This window comes from Protomyctophum parallelum (assembly GCF_964188405.1).
Source record: "Protomyctophum parallelum genome assembly, chromosome: 3".
Taxonomy (NCBI): Eukaryota; Metazoa; Chordata; class Actinopteri; order Myctophiformes; family Myctophidae; genus Protomyctophum; species Protomyctophum parallelum.
In genome coordinates, this window is record NC_139698.1 from 15950462 (window position 1) to 15978442 (window position 27981).

General features: G+C 43.5%; 1 protein-coding gene across 1 annotated transcript; it reads left to right on the top strand.

Annotated features, from left to right (window-relative positions):
- Nucleotides 1–562: 562 nt before the first annotated feature.
- On the top strand, nucleotides 563–22916 carry rnf115a (ring finger protein 115a). Its single transcript, XM_083761584.1, has 9 exons — nucleotides 563–652; nucleotides 5361–5419; nucleotides 7600–7654; nucleotides 9205–9560; nucleotides 9985–10053; nucleotides 12321–12393; nucleotides 14831–14924; nucleotides 15998–16113; nucleotides 19667–22916. The coding sequence occupies exons 1-9, from the start codon at nucleotides 575–577 to the stop codon at nucleotides 19781–19783; spliced, it is 1017 nt and encodes a 338-aa protein (XP_083617710.1). The 5' UTR covers nucleotides 563–574; the 3' UTR covers nucleotides 19784–22916.
- The last annotated feature ends 5065 nt before the right edge of the window (nucleotides 22917–27981 follow it).

The following is a 27981-nucleotide window of genomic DNA, read 5'->3' on the forward strand; positions in this document are numbered from 1 at the left end:
CCCCCCCCCCGAACCTCAAATGACGTCACATTGTAGGCCCTTAGACATGTGAATCCCTTGACTCCTTCAAAACGGCTCTCAAAGGGCACCTATACAGACGGCTGCAATTCAAATCTGAACCCCCCCGACCCCTCTTCCCATATGTTTTTTTTCTTCCCATTTTACCTCCTTTTACCATGATTTCCTGTTTTTGATTATATAGAAGTGTCTATTTTTACGTCTCTAAATGTTCTGATGAATTGAAAAGGGTGGACCCTGTTGTAAACAAAGTGTAGGCTAATGCTTTATGGTGTCGTCCACAGTTAACAGTTTTGTATTGAGTTGTGCTTGAAATGTACTGTAATTCTGCAAACTGTTAATAAATACTTCAATCAATCAATCAATCAATCAATCAATCAATCAAGTTGCTTCTTTTGGTCTTGTTTTGGTAGGTTGCTTGTTTCAGTCTCACAACCTGGCAACACTTGGCAAAGTGGACGAGCAAGGAAGGAAGGAAGGAAGGAAGGGAGGGAGGGTCACGTGACCTCCGTCAGCTCGGGGGGGGAGGGGGTTGAGGAGGAGGAGAGAATCCAAGATGGCGGAGGCTGCAGCGGTTTCCCCGCATCGCTTCTTCTGCCACTGCTGTAAGGGAGAAGTCAGCCCCAAGCTGCCGGTCAGTATGCTCTGCTTTCAAGGGGTTTCCTTCACCGTTTAGTCGGGGCTGGCTGTCAGCTCCGTCCGGCCCGGCCGGGGGGTAGGATAACACCGGGTTTCTGTCGCTTAGCTAGAGACGCTAGCTCGCTAGCCTTAGCTGTGTAGCAGCTATAGCTACATATACATATACAGGGGCCTGTCTGTCTTGCTCTGTCTGCTGTTTTGTTCTTGTCTATTTAGATGTTGTTGTTGTTGTTGTTGTTATGTTGTTGCTTTTTAAACACGCTACATTCCAGTCTACATGTCCAGATAGAACCCGCAGTGTGAGGAGTGTGGCTTGTTGTTGTCCGTGCAGCGGTCTCTCTCTCGCTGGCTGGGGTCTGTTTTAGAAAGTTGGCATTTGACAGCCAGCTGTATCGTACTGTATGTAAACACAACACACGTACATGGTGGTAACTGTACTAGTAGTAGCGTTGCAGCTGCTAACACGAGACGCGCATGTCCTCTTTACTCATCTGTTTGTGTGTGTGTGTGTCACTGTGTGTGTGTGTGTGTGTGTGTGTGTGTGTGTGTGTGTGTGTGTGTGAATTTGCAACTATAGATTTTTTAAGTGGTGCAACCACTTTACTGGCTTTACTAGCTTTGTGTGTGTGTCTGTCTGGCTGGGTCTGTCTGAGCACGAAAATAGCATTTGGTTGGTTTTAAAAACCAAGTGTCACACTAAGACACATACATATTAATTGTATATATGATGACGATGATGATGATTTCAGGTGTATCAGTACAGTACAGTACAGTACAGTACAGTAAAGGGACCCCCACACTGTAAAGGTTGTTGCACACTGGATGCATTTTTTTGAAAACCAATGGACAAACAATCCGAAAAAACGCTTGTATTAAACGACGTTAAACTCACCAACATAGCAGCTCTAGGCCAAGCTTGAATTATCCTCTTTCAATCTGCCAAGCGTTTGTTTCATAAAGATCCACCGTAGACATGTTATGAGCTATCTGTCAAGACATCCTCTGCAGGTGATTCTTTTTCTAAGTATTGGAGTTTGGAAGCACTCGTCGCAAGTCACTGAACGGCCCTGCGTACCACCTGTTTCAAATTTGCACATAATGCAGGAGGCAGAAGTGCGACCCGTTAATAAAAACGAGTGCTTCCAAACTCCAACACTCCAACAAAAATAATCACCTGCACAGAATGTCTTGACAGAAAGTAGCTCATAACATGTCTACGTGGATTTTTATGAAACAAAAGCTCGGCAGATTGAAAGAGGATAATTCAAGCTTGGCCTAGAGCTGCAATGTTGGTGAGTTTAATGTTGTTTGGTGCACTACTTAGTTTAGACAGTTTTTGGTTTAGACTTGTCATTGGTTAGACCAGTCATTAGTCCTACAACTATAACCTATCTCAAACCCTCACCCTAAACCTAACCTCCCATGGGGCAGCACACCTAAACCTAACCTTAACCCATGTCTAACCAATGACTAGTCTAAACTAAGTATGCACCCCACGTTGTTTAATACAAGCAGATCGCAAAAGCAAATTGGATGAATGGGGAGTCAATGGAGGGTATTGCAACTCTACTCTAGATTCATCCCATTATAAAAACATCTAGTTGCAAAGTGTGTGTGTGTGTGTGTGTGTGAGAGAGACGAGTGATCAGACCCTGAGGGACAGAAGTATTGAATGTGTGGGACAAGTGGGGAAACGGGGTTAGCATATATATAATTTTTTTTATTTTTTATTCAGTAATCAGTACAGTAAATATAACATACACTATCATCATGCCATAATAATATTCATCCATCTGTAGTCTGTTTCACATACATGACACTTTTGTCACATAACTAGTATACCTTTAACTGTAGTATGATTTTAGTTTCGTTCTTAAATTGAAAGTGAGATGATGATAATGGTACATTCTGTTTTAAAGTTTTCCTCTTCCAGTTTCACTTTACTGTCATTCAAGTTTTCGTTTACGTGCATAGTCTGCGTACGTCTGAGTGTGAGAGAGCCACACACACACACACACAGTAGGTGTGTGTCAGTAGGCCAGCCAGGCTAACCTACTGTGTCAGATATTGTAGTTAAACCTGCCTGCCTGCTCTCCAGGTATCAGTGCTGCTGAGGCATGCCTCCCTCTCACGTCCCGTGAATGCAACACTTCTGTCTAAATCTGTCACTACTTTTTTTTGTCTCTAGGCCGGTCATAATTATTACGCGAAAACCTGATCGCAAATGCTTGAGCTAATCACATCACTGACTGTAACCCCAGGTTTCCAGAAGGTGGCATACCTTCCAACTTCCATATCTTTCATTCACAGGAAACAAACGTAGGCTTATATCTTGTGCCACCCCATACCTCTTATCCCTAAACTTATTTTGCCCTTTTTTTTAACTATTTTGAAAAACCTTTTAAAATAGTAAAAATAGCGGTTGGTATGTAGGAAGGTAAAAATAATCACACCCGTGTGAAGTAAGTGAAGTCCGTATGGGGGTCCCGGAACATCCAGACCCCAAGGAATGCGACCAGGGGACCGGGCCGTTTCCGGCGAGCCGCCCCGCGTCCGAAACGGTTGAGGTTAATGACGGTTACCGTGTGGGGGTCCCCAGGGTCCCTCTACTGTACTGAATCTGATACACCTGAATTCATCATATATACAGTTAATATGTATGTGTGTGTTAGGCTGCAAAACAGTGACACTTGGTTTTGAAAACCAACCAAATGCTATTTTCGTGCTCAGACCCAGCCAGGCAGCCACACACAAAGCTACTTAAAGCAGAAATAACATGCATTTTAAAACCGTTTTTAATATTTAATATCATATTGTCTATGTCCGTCAAAGTTATTTCTAATGGTTTGAGCCTCAATCACCACTCTGATATAACCAGTCCTTGTCATTTCTTTCTGGACTTTGAAAGCAGTTTTAGCTGCAATACCACAATGTCCTGAGGTGGTGGGGGTGCTGATATGCAGATTATTTAATACTGACGCTAGATAAAACCAGGGTTGTTTCCATTCCATGCCAGCTTGGAAAATCAACAATGGCGGACATTGTAAACAAAGTGGAAATGCAAATTCTGTACTGTACTGTACTGTACTGTACTGTACTGTACTGTACAAGCTACCTGGCCTGTGTGTGTTAGGCTGCAGTGACCACAGTGACACTTGGTGGACGTGGTCAACAAACGCTATTCAATGTACAGTCAGACTGACATGCACCTCAACACAGTTTTGAGCGGTGTACCACGTGCCAATAATAATAATAATAATAAAACTTTATTTGTATAGCACCTTTCATGACATGGAATGCAGCTCAAAGTGCTTTACAGAACAATGGAGAATAAAAGAAAAGCAAGGCAACGACAAAAAACAAGCAGTAATGCAATACAGTGAGGACATGAATAACAAAAAAATAAATAAAATAAAAGATCAATTAAAAGCAATGTTGTAGAAGTGGGTCTTGAGCTGAGCTTTAAAAATGTCTACAGAGGCTGCCTGACGAAGGTACAGTGGGAGCTTGTTCCATGCCGACGGCCCGTAGAAGCAAAAAGCTGCTTCCCCGTATTTTTTAGTTGCCATTTCTTTAGGCAAAGCGAGCAGGCCAGCAGTGGAAGACCTTAGGGGGCGGTTTGGGACATATTTAGGTCATGTAGGTAGGAAGGTGCGAGACCATTGAGAGCTTTATAGACAAGTAAAATTATTTTAAAATCAATCCTAAATGACAAGCACAATGACTGGCTCCGTGTGTCCCTATGTGTCTATGCATGTATGTCTGTTTGGGCTATGAAGAGCTGCAATACCGCTCAATAACGCTACCACAAACGGACAACAGAAGCTATGGCTTTTATGAAAAAATAAAAAAAACGCAGAAAGATGTCTCTTCATATTTAGTTTTTACACGCTAGATAGGGGTGGGGAATGGGGATCCATCACATTTGAAACCGTTTCCGGAACCGGTTTTACCACACTGTCTGCTTTACAATGACAATACCGCCGGTGTTTCTTCTTTATTTCAAGGACCACCATAACTCTGAGACTCTGAGTCGGCTGCATAACCGGAGACGCACATGTGATCAGATTTGACTGAGAGCCTGTAATCGTGCAACCTCCACCTTTTCACCAGAGGAGAAAAATTGAACTTATTTGTTATCCAAAATGAATTCATAGCACAGGCAGACCTTCACAAACATGTAGCTAGGTGTAATGTTAGAGTCCATAGAAGTGAACCTTAAGTTTCAAGCCTGTTTTCTCAACTAATGCATGACATTACTCTATAAGCCATATCTCCAACTGGTGGGTCACACTGAACAACCAATATGTCAATTTAAAGCTATGATTCCCTGCTTCCATATGACATGAAAAAAAAAAAAAAATCCAATGACAGGCTCCCATTCACGGTGGGTCACTTGTGCGGTATGCGCGTGACATCATCATCATACCCGGAAGTTATGCGGGAATGCCTACTGAGTTGCAAAAAACGAATTTCTGGCAGCCCATACATCCAAACAGAAAAGTCCTATTTGATTGCATTACATGACTTCAACAATAAATTCACTTCGCCACTCGATTTGCCACTAGATCTGCCTGGGTATGCGCACTTTATGCATGTGCACCCTCTATTATGACCGTCGGACACCTTCTCATTATGTGTTCCCTGTTCAGATCTGCCTGCCGAGCCTGCCTAATGTCAGCAACCTCTTCCTCTCTTCCCAGGAATACATTTGTCCCAGATGTGACTCGGGCTTCATAGAGGAAGTAACAGAAGACTCCAGGTGAGAACTGACTGACCTCTGATCCTTCTGACAGACAACGGAGCAGAAAACGAAGGCAACACTTTCCATGAAACGCGACCAACCGCTAGGACTGAATCTCTTAGTACAATAGACAGTGGACTTTGCAAACTTTGCGCCACATTTTCACGATTTTTAGCAGACCTACAAGCTCATAGCACGGCACTGAGTGCCGCGCTAGGAGCTTGTAGATCTGCTATCTTTCAATAGCTAATGTATCAAATAATGCTTAAAACAACAAAAGGGGTTCCCGCCCAGAATGGGTTAAAAAAATGCTCTCTTATTTATCGAACACAACTATGGTGTAAGTAAAGCTTAGAATCACAGGCTGACAATGGAAAACATTAAACCGCACACAAACACTGAAGCCACACGCACGTTTTATTGTTATTCAGATATACATGGAATGACAGCCTTCTAATAACAATTCTGATTAAATTGTCTTGCCCACTGCATATAAAATGTAAGGGAGTGGGCAAGACAGTTTTTGGTTTAGACTAGTCATTGGTTAGACCAGTCATTAGTCCTACAACTACAATCTCAAACCCTCACCCTAAACCTAACCTCCCACGTGGCAGCACACCTAAACCTAACCTTAACCCATGTCTAACCAATGACTAGTCTAAACTAAGTATGCACCCCTGGTATAAAAGATCGGTTTCTCCAGATAAGGGTGAATTGCCGATCACAGATGGGGAGGGTAAATTACGGATCCATTAATTTGGAGTGAATATCGCCCGTTCGGTTGGCCGAGCATCTCTGGGGAACGCACTCCCCACAACGTGACTTAAAGGGATAGTTCTGATTTTTTGCCATTAATATAGTGGTTGCAACTGTATTAATTGATTGCCCGAGTCCCGTGGTGGGAGTTCTGCTCTGGTGTTGGTCAATATGAAGTAGTTCCGGTCATTTTGTGGGGGGCACTAGGGCCACGCAGTAAAAGTAAATTTATCCACAAAACTAACGTAATTTGTAATGTTGACCTATTTCTAAAATATTAGCACAACTTTCGTTCAACTTTGACCCCTCTATCACATGGAACAATTTTTTGGGCGTAGTGATATGGACACAAAAACATAGTTCCGTGTGATAGCGGGGTAAAAAAATTACGAAAGTTGCACTAATATTTTAGAAATAGGTCAACAATACAAATAACGTTAGTTTTGTGGATTAATTTACCTTTACTGCGTGGCCCCCAGTGCCCCCCACAAAATGACCTGAACTACTTGATATTTCACCAAAACCAGAGCAGAACTCCCACCACGGGACTCTGGCAATCTATTAATACAGTTGCAACCACTATATGAATGGCAAGTATTTCATACAGCTTAAGTTAAAAAAAATCTGAACTATCCCTTTAACGATTATGTGCGTATCGGGTCGCACCTCGGACGGCGCTGAGTCAGTCGGCTCGAGCGGAGTTCGCAACGTTGGGCACGACGACATGCTTGCTTTAGCTCACTAGGTGGCGTCTCTCTTGGCTCGCGTTCGCCTCAATGTTGATTTTGACAGCAAATTTAAATTTTTAATTTTAGTCATAGTCTCCCCTTGAATAGTTTTCATTTAGTTTTAGTCCCATTTTAGTCACCGGGAATGTTTTAGTGTTGATTGTTTGACAGTTGATTTAGTCGATTAAAATGGATTTCGGGCGGGCCTTGATGCCGTCGTAATGACTGATTTTACACTTGCTGAAAATAGCCGATCTACAAGCTCACAACGCGCCGTGACTCGTGAGCTTGTAGTTCTGCTATTTTCAGCATGCAATTTTCAGAATTTCTCAGCATAAAATGCTAGATCTTGTGTCCACTAGTCCCTAACATTTTAGTCTAGTTTTTATTTGTTGATTAAACTGTTAATATATTTAGCTTGTAGATCTGCTATTTTTTGAAAAAATTGTGAAAATGTGGTGCAAATCTTTCAATATATGTTCTTTCAGAGCGAACAGGTCCCTGGAACTAAATATTTTGAGATGGGGGAACTGCTACCAAATTCAAATATTTTTGGGGGTCCTTGACATGAAAAAGTATGAGAACTACTGACATAGAAACATAGGTTTTTCCAAAATATTACAAGAAATTATTTAGAATCTGGTGTTGGGTCTTAACTACACTTGTCTGGGTTGAGGCTGTTTTGTCACCCTGTGTGCTTGTTGTTGCCCTCAGTCTCCTGGAGGGCGGCGCCAACGGATTAGATGACACGGCTACACAGTTTGCAGAGGTACGAGTCACATGGTTGGCAGGGGGTATTTTATATCTCTTCTCTTTCCCCTCTTCACCACAATTAGTAGGGATGTCCCAATACCCTTTTTTGTTTCCGATCCAATCCCGATACCACAAGTTCTGTGTTAGCCGATACCAGAGAATAATATTTATAATAATACAAAAAGAAAAAATATTTTATTTTGAACCGACCGGGAATAGTGTTTATATATCTAGCTATATTCCTCGTGTTGTGTTTATAGCAGACTCCTCATTCAAATGTGAACTCCAAAGCAATCTCCACATGTCCCAACATTTTATTTACCTGCCATAGTGTCGACCCCTTTCCCCATGTGACGGATCGGTGGTTAGACTGGCATATTTGCCGATACCGATGTGAACCGATATGACCAAATAAGTGCCGATCCGATACTTTTCCGATACCGATACAGTATCGGGACATCTCTACCAATTAGGCAAGTCAATCTAAGCTAAAAAAGGTGGCACGACCCAAAGGGAATTGCATTAGCAATCGTTTTTCGTTTTTCTTTTAATAATCCGTAGGGCCATCCAAATAACATTATTAAAAATAGTTTCTTTTATACATTTTGGATCATGGAAATTTCAGGGGTTGAACGCTGGGGTACCATTGTAAACCTGTATAAGGCAAACATTTCACATTTTGAATTATGCTTTCAGTAGCATGTGACGTGTCAAACTAGGGCTTATTCATGATTCTGAACCCATTCCAAGCATTAGTTTCGCACGAAAAACACGGCCATTGCCGTCTTCACAAATGCGATGACCTCATCACATTTGTGAAGCCGGCTATGGCCGTTTATAGCATGCATTGCATAGAAGTGTGTCCTGCACCACAAATGGGCCAATCTACAAGCTCACAACACGCCACAGGTATTTTCGGTTCTTAGTTATTTCAGTTATTTCAGTCTTCCAAGAAAACCCGTAATGATCTCAAGCTATTTCATAAGCGCAAACACTGAAGCCTCAATCTGCAATTTCTTCAACTGGTTAGCTGTATCGCTACCAAAGCATAATCGTTTTACACACAGTACAGTATGTATATAGATAAATGTGTAGTAGGACTTTTCACTTCTAGTGATTTTTACTAGTTGACTAGTTGCCTAGTTTACTAGTCGACTATTTGTTTAACTACCCATTATGTAAAAAAATAATGTTTTGTTTGTTTTATTTAACCATAATCTAGCTGATCTTGCGGCCTTTTTATTATCAACTAGTCAACTAGTACCAACAAGGTCAACTATTGGATTTACTAGTCGACTACCGGTAGTTGAATAGCCGACTAGTTGCTTAAAGCCTTAGTGTGTACTAGGAGGACACACGGCGCTAATGTTTGGTGGCTTCCAGCTTTCACGCTGTTTTCACACATTACATATACAGCAACATTCCCTTTGAGTCGTGAGATTTTATTTTTTCATGATTTGTACTTTATTTATGAAACATTGACATGGACGAGTCGTGAGATTTTATTTAGCTTGAATCCATGTGACAGTAAATTAGTTTTAATCCACGTCTCCTCCTCTCCTCTAGCTCTGGCACCTCCTGTTCGTGGAGCGACCGTTCACGGTGGACGCAGACAGTCCCGACTCGGAGCCGCGGGTCCCTGGCGTGGGGGGAGGAGGCGGGGGTCTGGGGGGTCTGAGCGGCCTGGGGTCAGTGGGGGGTCTGGGTCTAGGGGGAGGAGGTGGAGGTGGAGCAGGGCCCTTCGGGGGGTCGGTCCCAGCTGGCCTGGGCTCGCCGCTCGGGGGCCTGCAGCTGGGAGGGGGCGTCGGAGGAGGAGGAGGAGGGGAGCACTGGGGGCCCGGCCGCCCGCCTCGCCTCCACACCCAGAGGAGGTATCGGTCCCGCGGCAGCAGCAGACCGGACCGCTCGCCGGCCGTGGAGGGGTGAGTGAGACCAAAATGACCCCTTAACCCATTCTGGAAGCATTATGTTCTGTACTTTAGCTATTGAAAAATAGCAGATCTACAAGCATAGCACACCACAATAAGACTGAATACAACTTCACCCGGTATAGGAAGTATCAATTTTGAATCAATTTGTTGCTAAAACCTTATTATTCCCACCCTTTTCACATTGGCCTGTTATAGTGCCACCAACAGGTGGATATTTTGCAAAACAAAATGCCTCAAATCATCCAATTGCCATCCAAGGCGTGAGAAGAAATGGCACCCTTTTCACATTAGCCTATTATAGCGCCACCAGGAGGCCTCAACCTGACCTGCCCTGGTGGAGACCTGTGCCCTGTGCACTTTTATCTAGTTTTCATTGATATTTATACAGCGTGTTTCGTCTGTCTCTCTCTCTCAGGATTGTACAACAGTTTCTCGCTGGTCTGTTTGCCAACTCTGGAGTTCCTGGTTCGCCCCCCCTCTCATGGTGAGATGGTTATTGTTAATCTGTTAAAGAGGGAGTGCCACAATTGTTGTATTTTTCCAGTTTTTCATGGTTCTATAGGTGACAGTACCTCATTAGACACCCTGGAGTCGTTTTTTATGTGCGATGGTGTATTCACTTTGTATTTACGGTTTCTTCCCAGTCAAACGGGCCAATGAAATAAACAGTAATATACTGACATCAGACTATCAGCCCCTCCCCTAACCCCTCCCCTTTTAACATACAACTACAGCTGTGGGTGCGGCTTCAGTTCAGGTGGATCACCACCCATCACCACCCACCAGACAAAGCAGGCATACTTAATGAACTGGTGGGCGTGTCCACATAAAAGCATGATTTTAACAAATACTGTACACTTTTTGGAACAAGTTCTTCCTCCTTATATTATAATAATACCTGATGATCATGTTTTAGGGTTGAAAAAAACCGTGGCAAAATAGGTCATTTTGCATCCCAAAACACAGTTTATAGTTAAGGGATGCAATAAAACAATGACCTCTGCATCCACGGGATGGATGCAGAAGTCATAGCAGAGGCCATAGCATATTTTGCTATGGTTTTGGTTATAATCATTTCTTCTTCTGTTTTCTACATGAATATAACCCCATTATAAGCATATACAATGAAATGAGAGTTAAATGCTGCAATTTGTAAGAATGGCAAAATATGACTTTGTCGTTGAAGTGGGACTCATAAAATGTCCTTGGGACTCATCTAAAAGACCATCCCTGCATCCTGGGACTTTCCCCTCCATCAGGCGCCCCGGCTGGCCAGGGGGAGGTTGTTTTAGAGACCAGGATTACTGCATATTTTTAGTGAGGGTACCTACCCTAGGGACACGGGGAGAACATGTGAGGGTACCTACCCTAGGGGACACGGGGAGAACATGTGAGGGTACCTACCCTAGGGGACACGGGGAGAACATGTGAGGGTATACCTACCCTAGGGGACACGGGGAGAACATGTGAGGGTACCTACCCTAGGGGACACGGGGAGAACATGTGAGGGTACCTACCCTGGGGGACACGGGGAGAACATGCAAACTCCACACAGAAAGGCCCTTTTGCCAACCCCGCCGGGTATGGGGCCTTTATGTGTGTAGTTTGCATGTTCTCCCTGTGTCCCCTAGGGTAGGTACCCTAAAAAAGAATATGCAGTAATCCTGGTCTCTAAACTTCCTCCTCCTGGCCAGCCGGGGCGCCTGATGGAGGGGAAAGGAACTGGACACAACTTGGGACACTCAGGCATGAAGGAAGCATGAGTTCAAGTCCGTTGCTCTCCCCATGTCCCCCATATATGTGGACTAGGATGGCAGAGGGTGTGCAGAGCCCAGGATCACATTAGATAATTCCATACATTCCATAGGGCTGGACACACATGGACATCAACTTGCGACAGGAGCAGTTCCTATTGAGTGAAAGATTCTCTTTTTATGAAAGAAATCAAATATGTAAGGTGTTTTTATTTTTGTATGTATAATGTTTTATGGCATAGTTGTCTTATTTGCCAGGGTTCCTTTTAATACAGAGAAACTTACAGTAAGCACGAACAAATCATGCTAAGTAAACAGTGGAATATCTACATCATGCAACTATACCCATACACTATAGAGTGCTATGTCTACATAAAATGCTATCTAAGTTACCTGGTAATATCCTAGTTGAATTTGCATCACTGCACTATTGTCTGTATATATTGTACTATACAGTATACTGTACTATATGTACTATGTACTGTACTATATACTGTACTGTACTCAGTCGACCAGCCCCAGCAAGTACGGTCAGGACCTTGACGAATTAGTGATGCCTCGATTGTGGCCAGGTCAAGTGAAACCAAGACTGGTCACATCTGGCCCAGAACATCACCTGATCATCCCCATATGGGCTGTGATCTGGCGATCATCCCCATATGGGCTGTGATCTGGCGATCATCCCCATATGGGCTGTGATCTGGCGATCATCCCCATATGGGCTGTGATCTGGCCTAGTCCTGAACGTAAAAAGATCATCCCCATATGGACTGTGATCTGGCCTAGTCCTGAACGTAAAGTGTGTGTGTGTGTGTGTGTGTGTGTGTGTGTGTGTGTGTGTGTGTGTGTGTGTGTGTGTGTGTGTGTGTGTGTGTGTGTGTGTGTGTGTGTGTGTGTGTGTGTGTGTGTGTGTGTGTGTGTGTGTGTGTGTGTGTGTGTGTGTGTGTGTGTGTGTGTGTGTGTGTGTGTGTGTGTGTGTGTGTGTGTGCGCTTTCAGGACGGGGATGTTGCACTCCAATCCAGGGGACTATGCGTGGGGACAGGGAGGTTTAGATGCTGTCATAACACAGGTACCCAAAAAAAGTGTGTGTGCACGCACGTACGTACGTGTGTGTGTCATAGGCATGCAACGATATACTCATTTCTGGATTCATGATGCCATTCTCACAAATTATGTTCACCAAAATGAGATTGCGGACAAATTATGATTGTGATGCTCATTTAAATTATTCCGGCTTTAACCCATTTGTACCTGAGGACGATTCTTTAAAATAATTCTTCTAAATCCTTCTAAAGTAAAAAATAAAAAAACCTATGTTTCTATGTCAGTGGTACTCAACCTTTTTCATGTCAAGGACCCCCAGAATTATCTGTATTTGGCCGCGGACCCCCATCTGAAAATATGTTGTTCCAGGGACCCCTCCCCAGAAGCAAAGATTTGAGTTAAAAACGTTATATTCCAAATATATATTCCAAATTTGCGACACATTTTCACGATTTTTCAAAAATAACAGACCTACAAGCTCGTAGTGCGCCACTTGGTGGCCTCAACTTGGTCTCAACATGTGCAGTTGAGACCAAGGAAGCTGAACGCGGAAGTGTTGGCTGCATATATCCCATTTTGCATGTTTCTTTCCTTCCATGGAGCACCATGGAGCAACATGGCGTCGCCCGTACGACGCCATGTTGTCTTCGCGTCTCGTCCTCTTTAGACAGTCCTTGGTTTACGGCTAGGACAAATGAAGAGGAATGCACGGAGGTGCACATTCCTCCTCCTGCGGGAGGTTTGCACATGCTCAGTGTAAACAGGAACTGCGATGATGGAGTGTTCCAGCAGAGGTGCTACTGTAGATAGAAAGCTCATAACTTGTGATGTAAATAATGAGATCCAGAACAGTTGAGAATTAAACAGCAGTCACCCTTCCCTTTTAAAATGTTTTATATCATCCACAGCACTTGAATGAACAGTATCCATGTTCCTTTGTCATTTCACAAAAATAAAAGTTTGACACATGTACTAAAGAACATGGAACATCCACAAAAGAAAATATACAAAAACATTAACATTATCTTTCAGTCTGTTATACACATTTATTTTTCCACAGTTATGAAATTGATATACCGGTACTTTTTAAAATAAAAACAAAATCAACTTATTATTTCAGTTCAGGGTCAGCAACTCTCATGCACCTCTGCTGGAACACTCCATCGCAGTTCCTGTTTACACTGCACATGTGCAAACCTCCCGCAGGAGCCCTGGCCGCACCTCCGTGCACATTCCTCTGTTTCTAGGTTTACGGCAAGGAAGCTTTGAGAAGGAAGAGACACTTTCATGGGAGCCAAACTCACACCGGAAGTGCAATGAATACATGGCAGTGAATGGAGCCTGCTGGACCAGCTCATAAAAACATTATTTTTGAACAATTGAGACCTTTGTCATATAATCGGTTCAGGAATATAAAAGAAGACATATCACACGTTGTTTTCTAATCACTTACTTTTCGATGTGCACAGAATATAATTTGATCTGAGGATCTAAACAGCAGCAGGTATCATTTCTGGCTAGCGAGTATCGCGAGATTTGGCTGCCAGACAGGAAACAGTGGGAAGTCTCACGATACTACGTTCAGAAAGGTACTTTGTGCTCTTTAGATACCATACCTATATAGAAAAATGCACAGTGTACACATCGAAAAGCAACACAGAAGACAATGTGTTACATGTCTTCTGTTATATTCCAGAAGTGAATACTTTACAAAAGGTCTCAGTCATTGATAAATAATGTTTGTTCATGAGCTGGTCACTCTCATTGGCTCCAGTGTATTCTGCCAAACTTCCTGGTAGTTTGGCTCCCATGAAAGTGTCCATGAAAGTGTCATGGCGCAGCCCAGTCACGTGACCACTTCTCTTCCTTCTCAAAGCTTCCTTGGTTTACGGGCCGTCAATCTTCCTTATTTACTGTGAATCTAGGGAGCTGTCCGTGGCTTTGATCAGAACGCCAATGTTCTGACCGGACGAAACCATGCAAGGTGCAGAGTCTACAAGCTACAAGCTTGTAGGTCTGCTATTTTTGAAAAGTCGTGAAAATGTGGTGCAAATCTTTGAATATATTCTTTCAGAGCGAACGTTTTCAACTCAAATCTTTGCTTCTGGGGGCTCCCAGGAACAACATTATTTTCAAATGGGGGTCGGCGGCCAATTACATAATAATTCTGGGGGTCCTTGACATGAAATAGTTTGAGAACGACTGTATCGTCCTCGGGTCTAAATCGGTTAAGCCCAAACAAAACCTTTAAAAAAAAAAAACGTTTTGTCCCGACCTGACCCTTTGGTGTGGTTTGGGCTTAAGTCTGGGGTGGTCCACAGGGATCCATCCGGGAACCTACCGGTTGCCTTGCGTCCGTGATATACCTCCTGAGCCACTGCCTGGATAATAATTTGTATGGGCGTGCGTGTACATGCATGACAGTGACACTACAGCATATTAATGTGTGTGTGTGTGCGCAGTTGCTAGGACAGTTTGAGAACACCGGTCCTCCTCCAGCAGAGAAGGACAAGATCTCGTCGCTCCCAACAGTCAACATCTCTCAGGAACAAGCAGGTGTGTCTCGTCGTCTTCACCGCCATCACCTGACGACGACGTTTTAAACCTTCATTAAATCAAACTTAAAAGTCATCATTGCAACTGTGCACGGTGGCACAGTTGGTAGTGCTGTCGCCTCACAGCTAGAAGGTCCTGGGTTCGATTCGCGCCCGGGACGCTGTGGGTGCTGAAGGTGGGGTTGGCGAAAGGGTCTTTCTGTGTGGAGTTTGCATGTTCTCCCGTGTCCCCTAGGGTAGGTACCCTCACAAAAAACATGCAGTGATCCTGGTCACTAAACTGCCTCCCCCTGGTCAGCTGGGGCGCCTGATGGAGGGGAAAGGAACTGGTTGGAATAACGTGTTCCTTCCACGCGCTACGTCCAACCAGGGAAACTCCCCCCTGTCGGGTGTAAAGGAGCAACTTGGACACTCGAGCATGAAGGAAGCATGAGTTCAAGTCCGTTGCTCTCCCCTTGTCCCCCATATATGGGGACTAGGTTGGCGGAGGGTGTGCAGAGCCCAGGATCACATTAGATAATTGACACAGGGGTGAAAGATTGGTTACAAAATCGTGGGATAAAAATTATAAAAAGAAAAGAAAATGTGCCGAACGTCGTTGTTACGTCGTACAGATTGAATGACGTGTCGAGTCAGCAGTCTGAAAGACTAGACTCAACCTTTCAGTTGAGAAATGTCGTTTTTGTTTTTTGCTGTGTGTGTGTGTGTGTGTGTGTGTGTGTGTGTCAAAAGTATGGTAGAATTTGAGAAATAGTCATTGTTTGAAAATGTTGTAAAAGGTTTTAAGAGTTCGATTGGGGTTAGGGTTACAATCAGGCATTTGGAGGTTAGGTTTAGGGGTTGGTCTATTATTTATACATAATTGTGTGCAAGTTAGTGAAACAATTTGCCAATTTACAAGCTCTGCAATTTCTTGCACTGTTTTTTATTTTTTCCCGGCCCGCCGTCATTTTCAATGCTAAAGTTCTGATGTCCTCGGAAGTATAATACAAACGTGTGTGTGTGTGTGTGTGTGTGCGTGTGCGACTGCGACTGTGACTGTGTGTGTGTGTGCGTGCGTGCGCTCCCATGCAGACTGCTGTATGGAGTGTCCTGTGTGTAAGGAGGACTTCATGCTGGGAGAGGCAGTCAGACAGTTGCCTTGTAATCACTTCTTCCACTCAGACTGTATAGTGCCCTGGCTGGAAATGGTGAGGACAAACTTTCTCTCTCTAAATATCTGCATGTTTTTTATAATCACTTCTTCCACTCGGACCAGGGGTGGGCAACTTTGACGATGGCAAGGGCCAATATATTTACACACTCACTCCAGAGGGCCACATTGCATATTACGTCACTGTAGCAAAAACAGTCGATCTACAAGCTCAAAGCGCGTCGCTGTGCGACAGGTTTTGAGCTTGTAGATCGGCTATTTTTGCTATATTTGGATTGAAAACCTGAATAATTTTTTGCTATTTTTGAATTGGAATCCTGAAAAAGTAACCCTTTTTATCTAATTCAAATTACTTTTGCTATTTTTTAATTGGAATCCTGAAAAAGTTACCTTTTTTGTCGAATTTCAAATGCATTTAGTTAAAGTTATGTTAACTTTATGAACTGTAAACATAACTACATTGGACACAAAAAGACAATAACATTTGAATACTAGTCATTAAGTACTAGTCATTTAATACTAGTCATGAAGTAATTAAAGTGGGTTTGGAATTGTAACAGCTGAAATCAATAATGTATCAGTATTCTGATATTAACATGCTGGGCCGCATTGAGTGAAGGTGGGGGCCGCATGTTGCCCCCGGGCCACCAGTTGCCCATGTATGATTCAGACTGTATTTAATATATCATATATAACTGTATATAATAGTGCCCTATGGCTGGAAATGGTGAGGACAACTTTCTCTCTCTAAATATCTGCAACCCTTACAGAGCTCTGTGTGTGGGTGCCTGGGTATGAGCACGGAAATAGCATGGTTGTTTTTCACCACCTGTTCGCAACAAACACACGTGCACATATTAACTGTATATATGATGATTTTGGGTGTGCCAGTACAGTAGCGATGCAACGCTCACAGGAGAGATGGTCCTTCATGCAAAATAGCCGAAAATCTACGGCTATTTTCAAATGGCCAAACTGTATACTGTATAGGGCCAAAAAGTGGCCGATTTATGTTTTGTAATAATAATCTAAATATACAAAGTAATTAGTAACTTAAATAATTGGTAGTGAAGGAAAATTACAATATTTGCCTCTAAAATGCAGTGGCGTATAGAATTATTAAAGTACAAAGTACAACAAAAAAAAACAAAAAAAACAAACTAAAAAGAACACTGTACTTGAGTACAGTACTTTCCAACACCTGGTGATAAGTATTATTTGTAGGCGGTCTGTCCATTGGTCAACATGCGGCATGTTGCGCATACATTATGTTTATCTGGCCTGCGTCGCAGAAAGAGAGATTTTACTCGCCAAATAATTTATTATTTATACAAATAATTTGCGATGAACAGTGTGTCACTTTATAGACCAATTATTTGTTTACGAACATTGGGACTGGGCGCAAATAAATAATTCCCAACAGATCTTCAGGGGAGTGCTGGTTTCAGTTCATTCAACCTCCTCTTGTGTGTTGGCTAGTTGAGGTGCACCCTAGCCCATTTTGACCAGCCCTCAGAAAGAATGTCTGTTTGAAAACGACAGTTTTCTGAAAAAGCTATTCTATTCAACAGCTAAAGCATAGCATAATGCTAACACCAAAAGGGGTTCCCGCCCAAAATGTGCTAGGAGACATTTATACATCAAAGCGCAACAGTATTGTACAGTACAGCTGATATACAATCACATCACATTGCGGATGTGACTGTTGTGAGCGTAGAGGTCTGCGTACGCGACACCATCGCGGGACGAAGCATAGATTATACTTGATGGGCTGCAGCCCATGGACAGCAGGATCTGCTCTTTGCTCTGCTGCCGTGACCATGAGCGCACCTCCCGTTCTTATATGACAGTGATTGGAGGTGTGGTTTTGAGGACAACTGCTTTGAATTGCTATTATTGTTGTACACACAACTAGGGGTGGGTCCCGAAACTCGGGACCAAGTATGTACCGAACCGAACGTGCCTGGGTACCGGGTACCCATTACAATAATTCAATTTCGGTTCTCTCTATCGGTTCTCACAGACACGCGGTCACACGCTATTTATTTATTTTCTACCCTTTTAATAGAAGCGCAGGGAACAGAGCTGATCTACAAGCCTACACCGCGTTGCATCAGCGACGCGTTGTGGGCTTGTGGCTTGCAGAGGCGGGGCTATTTCTCTGCATGGAGTTGTCGAGGAGTGTAGAGACAGAGAGACGCGCGGTGCAGAAAAGCATGGAAGCAACATCATTATTAAAGTTTCTTAAACGTAATTTTCAAGTTAAGTTTATGGGAGGAAACTTTTAAGAGAGGGGACAGGAGTCTTGTGCTCTGCTGCCCGAGTTGCCTCACTGCATGATCATGCATGTGCGCTGCAGAGCATTGAATCAACATCAACCCACCTCGGATGCGTGCCTGTGTGTGTGTGTGTGTGTGTGTGATCACGGCGTAGGGTCCAGACTCCAGAGGCTCAATTAGTTTAGACTCTAAATTAATTAAACTAAACTCTAATTAACTTTAGAGCTTGCAGTCGAACTGTCGAAGAGAGGTGTCGAAAAAACAAGAAAAACAACAAATGATAGCCTACTCTGGCAGCATGCACATTTTCTGCAAGCCGCCTTTGTTTTCAATGATCCCACCATTCGCACGTCGGCAAAGCCGTTCTCACCTATCGGCTGGAGATGCCCCCCCCCCCCATTAGCGATGCTAATTTTTGTGTGTGTGTGTGTGTGTGTGTGTGTGTGTGTGTGTGTGTGTGTGTGTGTGTGTGTGTGTGTGTGTGTGTGTGTGTGTGTGTGTGTGTGTGTGTGTGTGTGTGTGTGTGTGTGTGTGTGTGTGTGTGTGTGTGTGTGTGTGTGTGTGTTGCTCTCAGATCTCAGACATGCTTTTATTTGTCATTGTCAGTAGTTAGTAGTAAGAGAAGTAGCCTACAACACTATTGCCCTGGGTAAATACAGAATAGATATATTATATTTAAAATAATCACTATATTATCCACAAATGGCTCAATAAAGGAGAGGATGTTACACTATTCATTGTACATTATATATATACTCAAATTGACATTGAGCTTTTTTGTTAAATAAACATTTGACCTCTTATTTAAGTTATTTTATACCATTTTGGAACCGAAATAGGGAACCGTTAAGAACCGGAATCGATAAGCAGAATCGGTACCGGTCTCGAAAAAATCCTAACGATACCCATCCCTACACACAACAGAAACCAATGGATTGTATATATCAAGGGCGAGGGATCACAATAACAATCCTAATCATTCTTCCTACACACTGGGAGAAAAACAGCATCTGAAAGTTTGACGGTGCATTTTTTTACACGTGAGTGCAGCTAGAACTTTTCCATTGCATCTTATGAGAGGCAGGGTTCTTGTGCTGCCGGTATGCGCACGCTGGTGCTTATCAGTGCGACGTCGTCAAGGCGTCTATATAGCTTCATGTAAGGTGACTTCCATTGAACATGAATGGTAGCTTTGTAGCTGCCATTGTTGAACCCAGGATTATGGAGAATTAATTTAAATTCTATCTCTCTCCCTCCCCCCTCTCTCCCTCTCCCTCTCCCCCTCTCTCTCTCTCTCTCTCTCTCTCTCAGCACGACACGTGTCCGGTGTGCAGGAAGGGGTTAAACGGGGAGGACAGCAGCAGTCAGCTTCCGTCAGAGCCGTCCCCCTCCACGGACCCCCGGACACAGGAGAGATGGTCCTTCTGAGACCCCCACCCCACACACACACACACACACACACACACACACACACAAATACACACACACCCCCTGCACGGACCCCTGAACACAGGAGAGATGGTTCTGAGACCCCCACCACCCCCCACACACACACACCCTCCACGGACCCCTGAACACAGGAGAGATGGTTCTGAGACCCCCACCACCCCCCACACACACACACCCTCCACGGACCCCTGAACACAGGAGAGATGGTTCTGAGACCCCCACCACCCCCCACACACACACACCCTCCACGGACCCCTGAACACAGGAGAGATGGTTCTGAGACCCCCACCACACCCCACACACACACACCCTCCACGGACCCCTGAACACAGGAGAGATGGTTCTGAGACCCCCACCACCCCCCACACACACACACCCTCCACGGACCCCTGAACACAGGAGAGATGGTTCTGAGACCCCCACCACACCCCACACACACACACCCTCCACGGACCCCTGAACACAGGAGAGATGGTTCTGAGACCCCCACCACCCCCCACACACACACACACCCTCCACGGACCCCTGAACACAGGAGAGATGGTTCTGAGACCCCCACCACACCCCACACACACACACCCTCCACGGACCCCTGAACACAGGAGAGATGGTTCTGAGACCCCCACCACCCCCCACACACACACACCCTCCACGGACCCCTGAACACAGGAGAGATGGTTCTGAGACCCCCACCACCCCCCACACACACACACCCTCCACGGACCCCTGAACACAGGAGAGATGGTCCTTCTGAGACCCCCACCACACACACACACACACCCGCGTCAGAGCCAGAGCCATAGAGTGTAGACAGAGTTACGACGACTCCGTTCACTTCACGGGGCTTCAGTCCAATGGCGGCTCTTCTACACATAGACTTCTGTTGAGAATGGGGACAACGGGAAGTTTACTGAATGCATTGGAGTATATGGGGCTCGTGCGAGTTCATGAACCACGCCCCCTCGATGTCGCAACTCTGTATATACTCTATGGCTCCACCCCTGACCCCCCCCCCCCCCCCCCCCCCCCCACACACACACACACACACAAACACACACACACCCCTCAACCGTCCCCCACACACACACATCACACGTTCATGCAGCCTCATGTTTTAACTTTTTTTTTTACAAACCCATTTAGACCAGATAGTGTCTCTTGAGGTGAGATCTCGTCCTTCATTACCACACACCCTCTTCCTCCTCCTCCTCATGTTGAAATGCACTGCTGTAGCAACACTGTTTGTTAACGCGCACGCACACACACGCTCGCTCGCAGTCCCACCAGCCATCGTGTCAAGCCCGTAAATCAGGATCCTAAGAGTAGCAGCGCACATGAACCACTGAAACACTCTGTCCTTTAGTGAAACGGACCTGAAAACATTTGTTTATTGTTGTCATGAGTTGTCACCATGCCAGTTGGCTTTGTTCCGAGGCTTACAAGGTCTTTAAATAAATACGTCTATGGGGGAAAAAAATGAAATTCTCTTCCGGGCCGCTTGTCGGGGGCAGGACTGCAAAGCTCTATACTTCAAGGACCCCCAAATTGACACTAATTAGCCCGCAGTCTCTCAAACTTATAATTCTTTTGGGTGTGTAAATTCATGCCTTACTTTGGTGTAGCCTGGAACAGCCATCGTGCTTTCTGGTCTAGAGGGGCGGGTGGTAGCCTGGTCGACTACCTTTTTTCACTGACGAAAACATATGGAAACTAAGCTATGATGACTAAAACTAAATGTATTGACAATTTCGTCAACACCTAAAAACTAGACTAAAATGCTAGGAAGGGGCCTAGTGGACAAGTATATGTCATTTTGCACTTGCATGCTGAAAATAGCCGATCTACCAGCTCACAGCGTGTCGCGACGCGTTGTGAGCTTGTAGCTCGGCTATTTTCAGCAAGTGTAAAATCAGTCATTACGACCACGTCAAGGCACGCCAAAATACATTTTAGTCAACTACAGTCGACTAAAATCTTATGACATGTAGTCGACTAACACTAAGACATTCCAGGTGACTAAATGTGACTGAAACTAAATTAAAACTATTTAAGAGACTATGACTGAAACTAAAATCTAAATCTGCTGCCAAATCAACGCTGGTTTTGCATCGATCAAAATGGTCTGACATGCGTTGGTCCGACATGCGTCGGTCCGACATGCGTTGGTCTCATGTCCGACATGCGTTGGTCCGACATGCGTTGGTCCGACATGCGTTGGTCAAAATCCCATAACTTCCCCCCCCTTGGGGTTAGGGTGTCGGTCTAATAACTGTCCCACTGTTAGTATGTCGGAACTGGGAGGCATACTATGATCCGATGGAGCATTGGTTCGAAGGAGCATTGGTCCGAGGTGTGCTGGGGGTCGGGAGACGGTTGGGGTTAGGTTTAGGTGTGTTGCCCCTTGGGAGGTTAGGGTGAGGGTTAGGGTTTGAGGTAGGTTGTCGTTCGGACCAATGCTCCGTTGGACCAAACACATGAACCCGTCGGAACTTATGCCTGTACCCCCCCCCGCGCACACACACACACAAACACACACACACTGGCACACGCTTTTCTTTCCGTTGTTTTGCATCCCTATAAAACGCACGGATGTCGGGATGCAGATGAAAGCCAAGGATTTACCAAAGGAGGATGCAAACATAAAAGTGTAGGACGTAGGACATTCTTGTAATGTAAAAATGACGTAAGGAACATGTGAACTGAGCCCTCAAATCACGTTTTAATAAGGATTTGTTTTTTCTGATTTAAAAGGAGGATAATGCAGAGGATGTAATGAAGGGAGCGAGGCCTCAAAATGGAACCCAGCCAATTCTTTTTTGTTTGTTGTCTTATCGCTTTCTGTCTCTCTGATGTATATATTGTTCTGAACAGAAGGCATCCCTCTGTCATTCTATTTCTCTGATAAGGACTGTCTTTTTTTTTTTTTTTTGCATTTTTAATCACTTTTTTATGTAAATACGTTACGTTCAACAAACTTCGGGTTTGAGAATTAAAAAAAAACATGGAACGAATTGAGAATGGAGAAATGTGAAATCCCTTGTTATCAAACTGTATATTATATATATATAAGCAAATCTGTATGATGTATTAATAAATTGGGGAAAAAAGGAAAGCCTTGTGGTGTCGCTTGCTCCAACTCATTTTAAAGGTGGTGCAGAAGAGTGGTTCTCAAACTTTTTTCATGTCAAGGCACCCTCAATTTGACACTTGATAGCCCACGGACCCCCATTAGAAAATATATGCCAAGGATAAGAAGTATTTTACGGCTCTAACAGTGATTCTCAACCACTTTAATTTCAAGGACCCCCAGGTTTTACCTGAATTAGGCTACGGCCCCCACCATTTAAAGGACAACTTTAGTTTTTTCAACCAAGGTTCATGTTTTAGGTTGTTATTAGAGAAACTAAAAGGTGAGTGTTAAATGTCTTTTATTTGCTGCTTTCTTTCGTTTTTTGGGATTTTAGCAGTTTTTGACAGGGGCGTTCGAGCATGGGGCTAAATATGTATTTAATATTATGGCGATTTCTTTTTTTATTATTTACTATAGTCCTAATAAACCCCAAAGAATTACATCTGACCACAAAAGATCACAGGATCTATTGAATGTGACAAACTGACATATTGAGCCTATACACACAGTATAAGCCTTCCCCCAGTAGGCTACCTTCACATTCAGTAGATCCTAGCTGTGATCTTCTGTGGCCAGATGTAATTTCCTTGGGTTTATTAGGACTAGAGTAAATAATACAAAAATAAATCACCATAACATTTTGTAAAATAAATACATATTTAGCCCCATGCTCGAATGCCCCCCCCCCCTCCTGTCAAAAAGAGCAAAAATCCCTAAAATGAAAGAAAGCAGCAAATGAAAAACATTTAACACTTTTACTTTCTCTAATAACAACCTAAACGTTTTAGGTTGTTATTAGAGAAAGTAAAAGATGAGTGTTAAATGTTAATGTCCTTTAACTCTTGAGAGTGTACCCTAACGGGTCCATTTGGTTCCAGTTGTACACTTGTCAGAGTTACAGACCCATAAGGGTCCATTTGGTTCCTAATTATCATTTAGCCTGGGACCCCCACTTCATTGGGGTAAAATAACCACGTTTTTGTTATACATTGAAAGCTTTATTAGTGTGGTTGCCCGAATGGGCAACCAGACTCTTGTAACTGTGACACTTTATTATTTCACTGGAGTAGTCTTTATTTTGACGCTTTATACCTCCCACACTGTACGCTGTACGCACTTGAGCCATATGTCAAATTGACCGGAAAAATCGGGAATCGTGTGCTTGTATTTTGTTAAGAGAAATGTTGTATAGTTTAATTGATATGAATTTATTAGTGAATTAAATTTCCCCATTGACATGAATGGGAAAAGGCAAAAATTCACATTCAAGTATTTGTTCCTCGGAGACTGTAATCACTATAGTTACAAAACTTTTAGGGATAATTCCACATTATCCCTAAAATTATTTAACCTTAAAATTTTATCGGTCGGCCTCATGGTGGCGCTATAACAGCCCACTTTACCTTTTGGCTTATAACTCTTGAACCATAGGTCGTAAAATAAAAAATATTTTTTCCCTGGATTCCTTGGGTCATGACGCATCTCCCCATATAGGCCACGCCCATTTCCGCCATGATAGATTTTCCGCCATTTTGAATTTTGTCCAAAACACACTTTTTGCTTTTCCTCCTACAGATTTTGTCCAAATCTCACAGAAATCGGCACACGTGATCTCTGGACCCATCCAATTAAAACTGAACTGCAGAATTTTGAAAGTGCGTATCGTTCGGCCGTAATCGTCTTCCGAAGTTAGTAGGAGGGGCCTATATCACAAAAAATGCCATAAATCACGAACGGAATGTCCAATCCATCCCACATTTCAATCACATGTCAAAGCAATTCCATTTTCATCCATAGGGGGCGCCGCAAATGCGAGAAATGTAACCGTTTGTCGCAAAAACATGAATTTCGGGGGTTAAATCCCCTCCGAATTACTTACGCATGATCTAAGGCGTGACTTGAAATTGTAATTGGCTGGCAATACTAGTGGGAGGGGCATATGTAAGCCACTGCGGCAACCACACTCTGCAATTTTTTTAAATTTGTGATGCCTTTGACAGATGTTTGTAGAAGTCGTTCAGTTATTGTTACATCATTTTGTAATTAACCTCTTAAGTCCTACATAATATATACACTTAGTCGCACAACAATGTTCAATTGTAAAAATGGCTGATCTACAAACTCACAACACAGCATTGTGAGGCTGTTTTTTAACATTTGTAAAGGATAATTTCACATGTTTCAAGTGATTAAAGGATGGATGGCTTTGCTGGCATTTAATGTGAATCACCACCAGCCCAGGTGAAATGTATGCATAGTTCTTGTGAGGCTGGAATCTATTTTACAGTATGGCTCTAGATGCGGAACATAGAAATGTTATGTCAGATTTTCACATTCAGAACCGTGTTAATCAGACCAGTGTGTGTCCATGTGGAAACCTCGTATGAATCTGATCTCAGGTCAGAATGGGTTAATCAGACCAGTGTGTGTCCATGTGGAAACCTCGTATGAATCTGATCTCAGGTCAGAATGGGTTAAATACTACTGAAGTTTCACTTGTAAGTTTGGGTAAGAAACTGTTTTTTTTTGTTGCAGAGACTTTTTGTCTAATCACGTGGTCTGGTTCTTTATTTTCTTTACTTTATACGATAAAGCGTCCAGTACAGGAGTTATGTACAATTTGTCAATTTGCAGGTATTTAGAACAAAATTATAGACTCAAAATCTATACATGCTGCAAGTGCTCCGTCTTCCAATAAATAAGGTTTATCAAGTAGAAATACATGTTTGGTTATGGTGACATACATTTTGTGCGTTGTACATTTACATGACATTGGCAGTTATAAATAAAATTGATATAAATTAACATGTTTTGAGTACTGAGTTATTTCACCGAGCTGGTCAGTTCAGGTGAAGAAGTTTAAATGGTTTAATGTTTGAAATTATGTTAATTAATTTATTATTAGCCAAATTTGTTTGATACATATCAAGTAGTGTCTAATGGGGGTCTAATGGGGGCTCAACAAATGTGGATTTGGGAACAACTGCAGACTGCAGTACAGTATTACGTTATTAACAGATCCCTGATTGATCTAAAACGAATCCACAAATCACCAACAACACAGCAATAAGGCATTAAAACGTTTCCTTTGGAAAGTCAGAAAGTGACGTGCAAAATAAAAAATAAAATCTGCCAATTTATACACACTATGTTACACGTATACCGACGGTAGGATACCGTGTCTTTTAGGGGCGTTTCTGTGGTCAAGATAGGGCTTTTTTTTGGTACTGTAGCCTACCTGTCAGTTCTGCTGCTGGAGTCGGGTCTTCATGTAGGCTATAGCCTATGTGGTCTTCAATGTATAGCCTATGTGGCGTGAACACTAAATCCAGGCTAAAATCGCGAGATAGTCAGCAAGTCATTAATTACAGAAGTATTTCACACACCTTTGATTCGCTGTAATAAAGGAACTAAAAGGTGATCATGAAGCAGAGGGAAACACAAAAGTCAGTTGGCAGCGCCACAGCCCAGCGACACCCACGTTGTGGCCAGAAATGTCACTCCGTTTGTAAGCTAAAGGATCCCACATAATGTAGGTTTGTAATAATGTTGTTTTTTGATGAATTGAACAATGTGGACTTTTGATGAATTGAACAATGTGGACCCTCTAAAACAAGTGTAATGCTTAATTGGGTCGTCCACTCACAGTTAACAGTCTTTGTATTGAGTTTGTGCTTGAAATGTACTGTAATTCTACAAACTATTAATAAAATATTTAAATCAATCAATCAAACCAGAGCTAGACTACACCATGATATATTATTAGGAGTACAATAACTTTGCATTGTGAATAAAAAGGTATAGCCACAGTGGGGTTGCAGTGTAATGTAATGCTGAAGGTTTAATCACAGGGCTGTCTGCTTTATGTACTATGATTAAACGTGCATTCTGGTATTGTGAATCAATGATTGAGAAAAACATCAGAGGGGTTTGAACCCGTGAAGTTATATAAAGTTTAATTCAAAGTCGGGTGTCTAAACCGCTAGACCACTGAGGACGCTGCCATGAAGGGGACTCATGTCTGTATTGACTATTTATAAGCCGTGACGTAACCCGCTTCCGGGTCTTACTCAAGAAAGCTCCACGTCCTCGCGGGCGTGGCCTCACGTCATACCCGGAAGGAAGTGCCGCCCCCCCTCAAATCAAGAAAGCTCCACGTCCTCGCGGGCGTGGCCTCACGTCATACCCGGAAGGAAGTGCCGCCCCCCCTCAAATCAAGAAAGCTCCACGTCCTCGCGGGCGTGGCCTCACGTCATACCCGGAAGGAAGTGCCGCCCCCCCTCAAATCAAGAAAGCTTCACGTCCTCGCGGGCGTGGCCTCACGTCATACCCGGAAGGAAGTGCCGCCCCCCCTCAAATACGGAAGAGACGCGTGTAGGGGGTTTTGCTCAGTGTTGTTTTGCCACGTCACCATGTCGGTCGTCGTCGTGTCCGCAGCAAGCAGGTACGTTCAATGTTATTTAATACTTAACGTTGTTGTTGTTCAAACATCTGTGATCACTTTATATGTTAACTTGTTGTGATGTTTATATATTATGTTCGTGCCACTCTGTAAAACCGTGTTCCAGTAGCCGAACGGTTACTCTCGGCGCCTAGTAGACAACAGGGCCCGGGTTCGAGTCCCCATCGAGGACTGAGAGTTAGCTTCATTCTTACCAAACTAGCACAATTGTTTTAGCTTTTCTCGTCGAGGTCCATTATTCATTCAGTATTTGAGCCTAACAATGGTGGTCCCGTGGCTCAGATACGGAATGAATAAAGGACCTCGACTTGATGCAAACAAACAGTGTTGTGTTTGTTAAGAAGAAAATAAACTCGGTCATCGACTGGGAAGTGAACCCGGGCCCGGATATTCACATACCATCGGCTTAACCATTCGGCTACTGGATCATGGTTTTATAAAGTAGTAGTAGTAACATATATGAACACAACACAGTAGGAACAAAGCATTCTGGGATGCACGCTAGTTCGTTAGCTAGCTAGCGTGCTGCCGTCGTGAACGTGCACAATGATAGTCAACGGACCAGCGCGTTCATGTGTTTGGGGC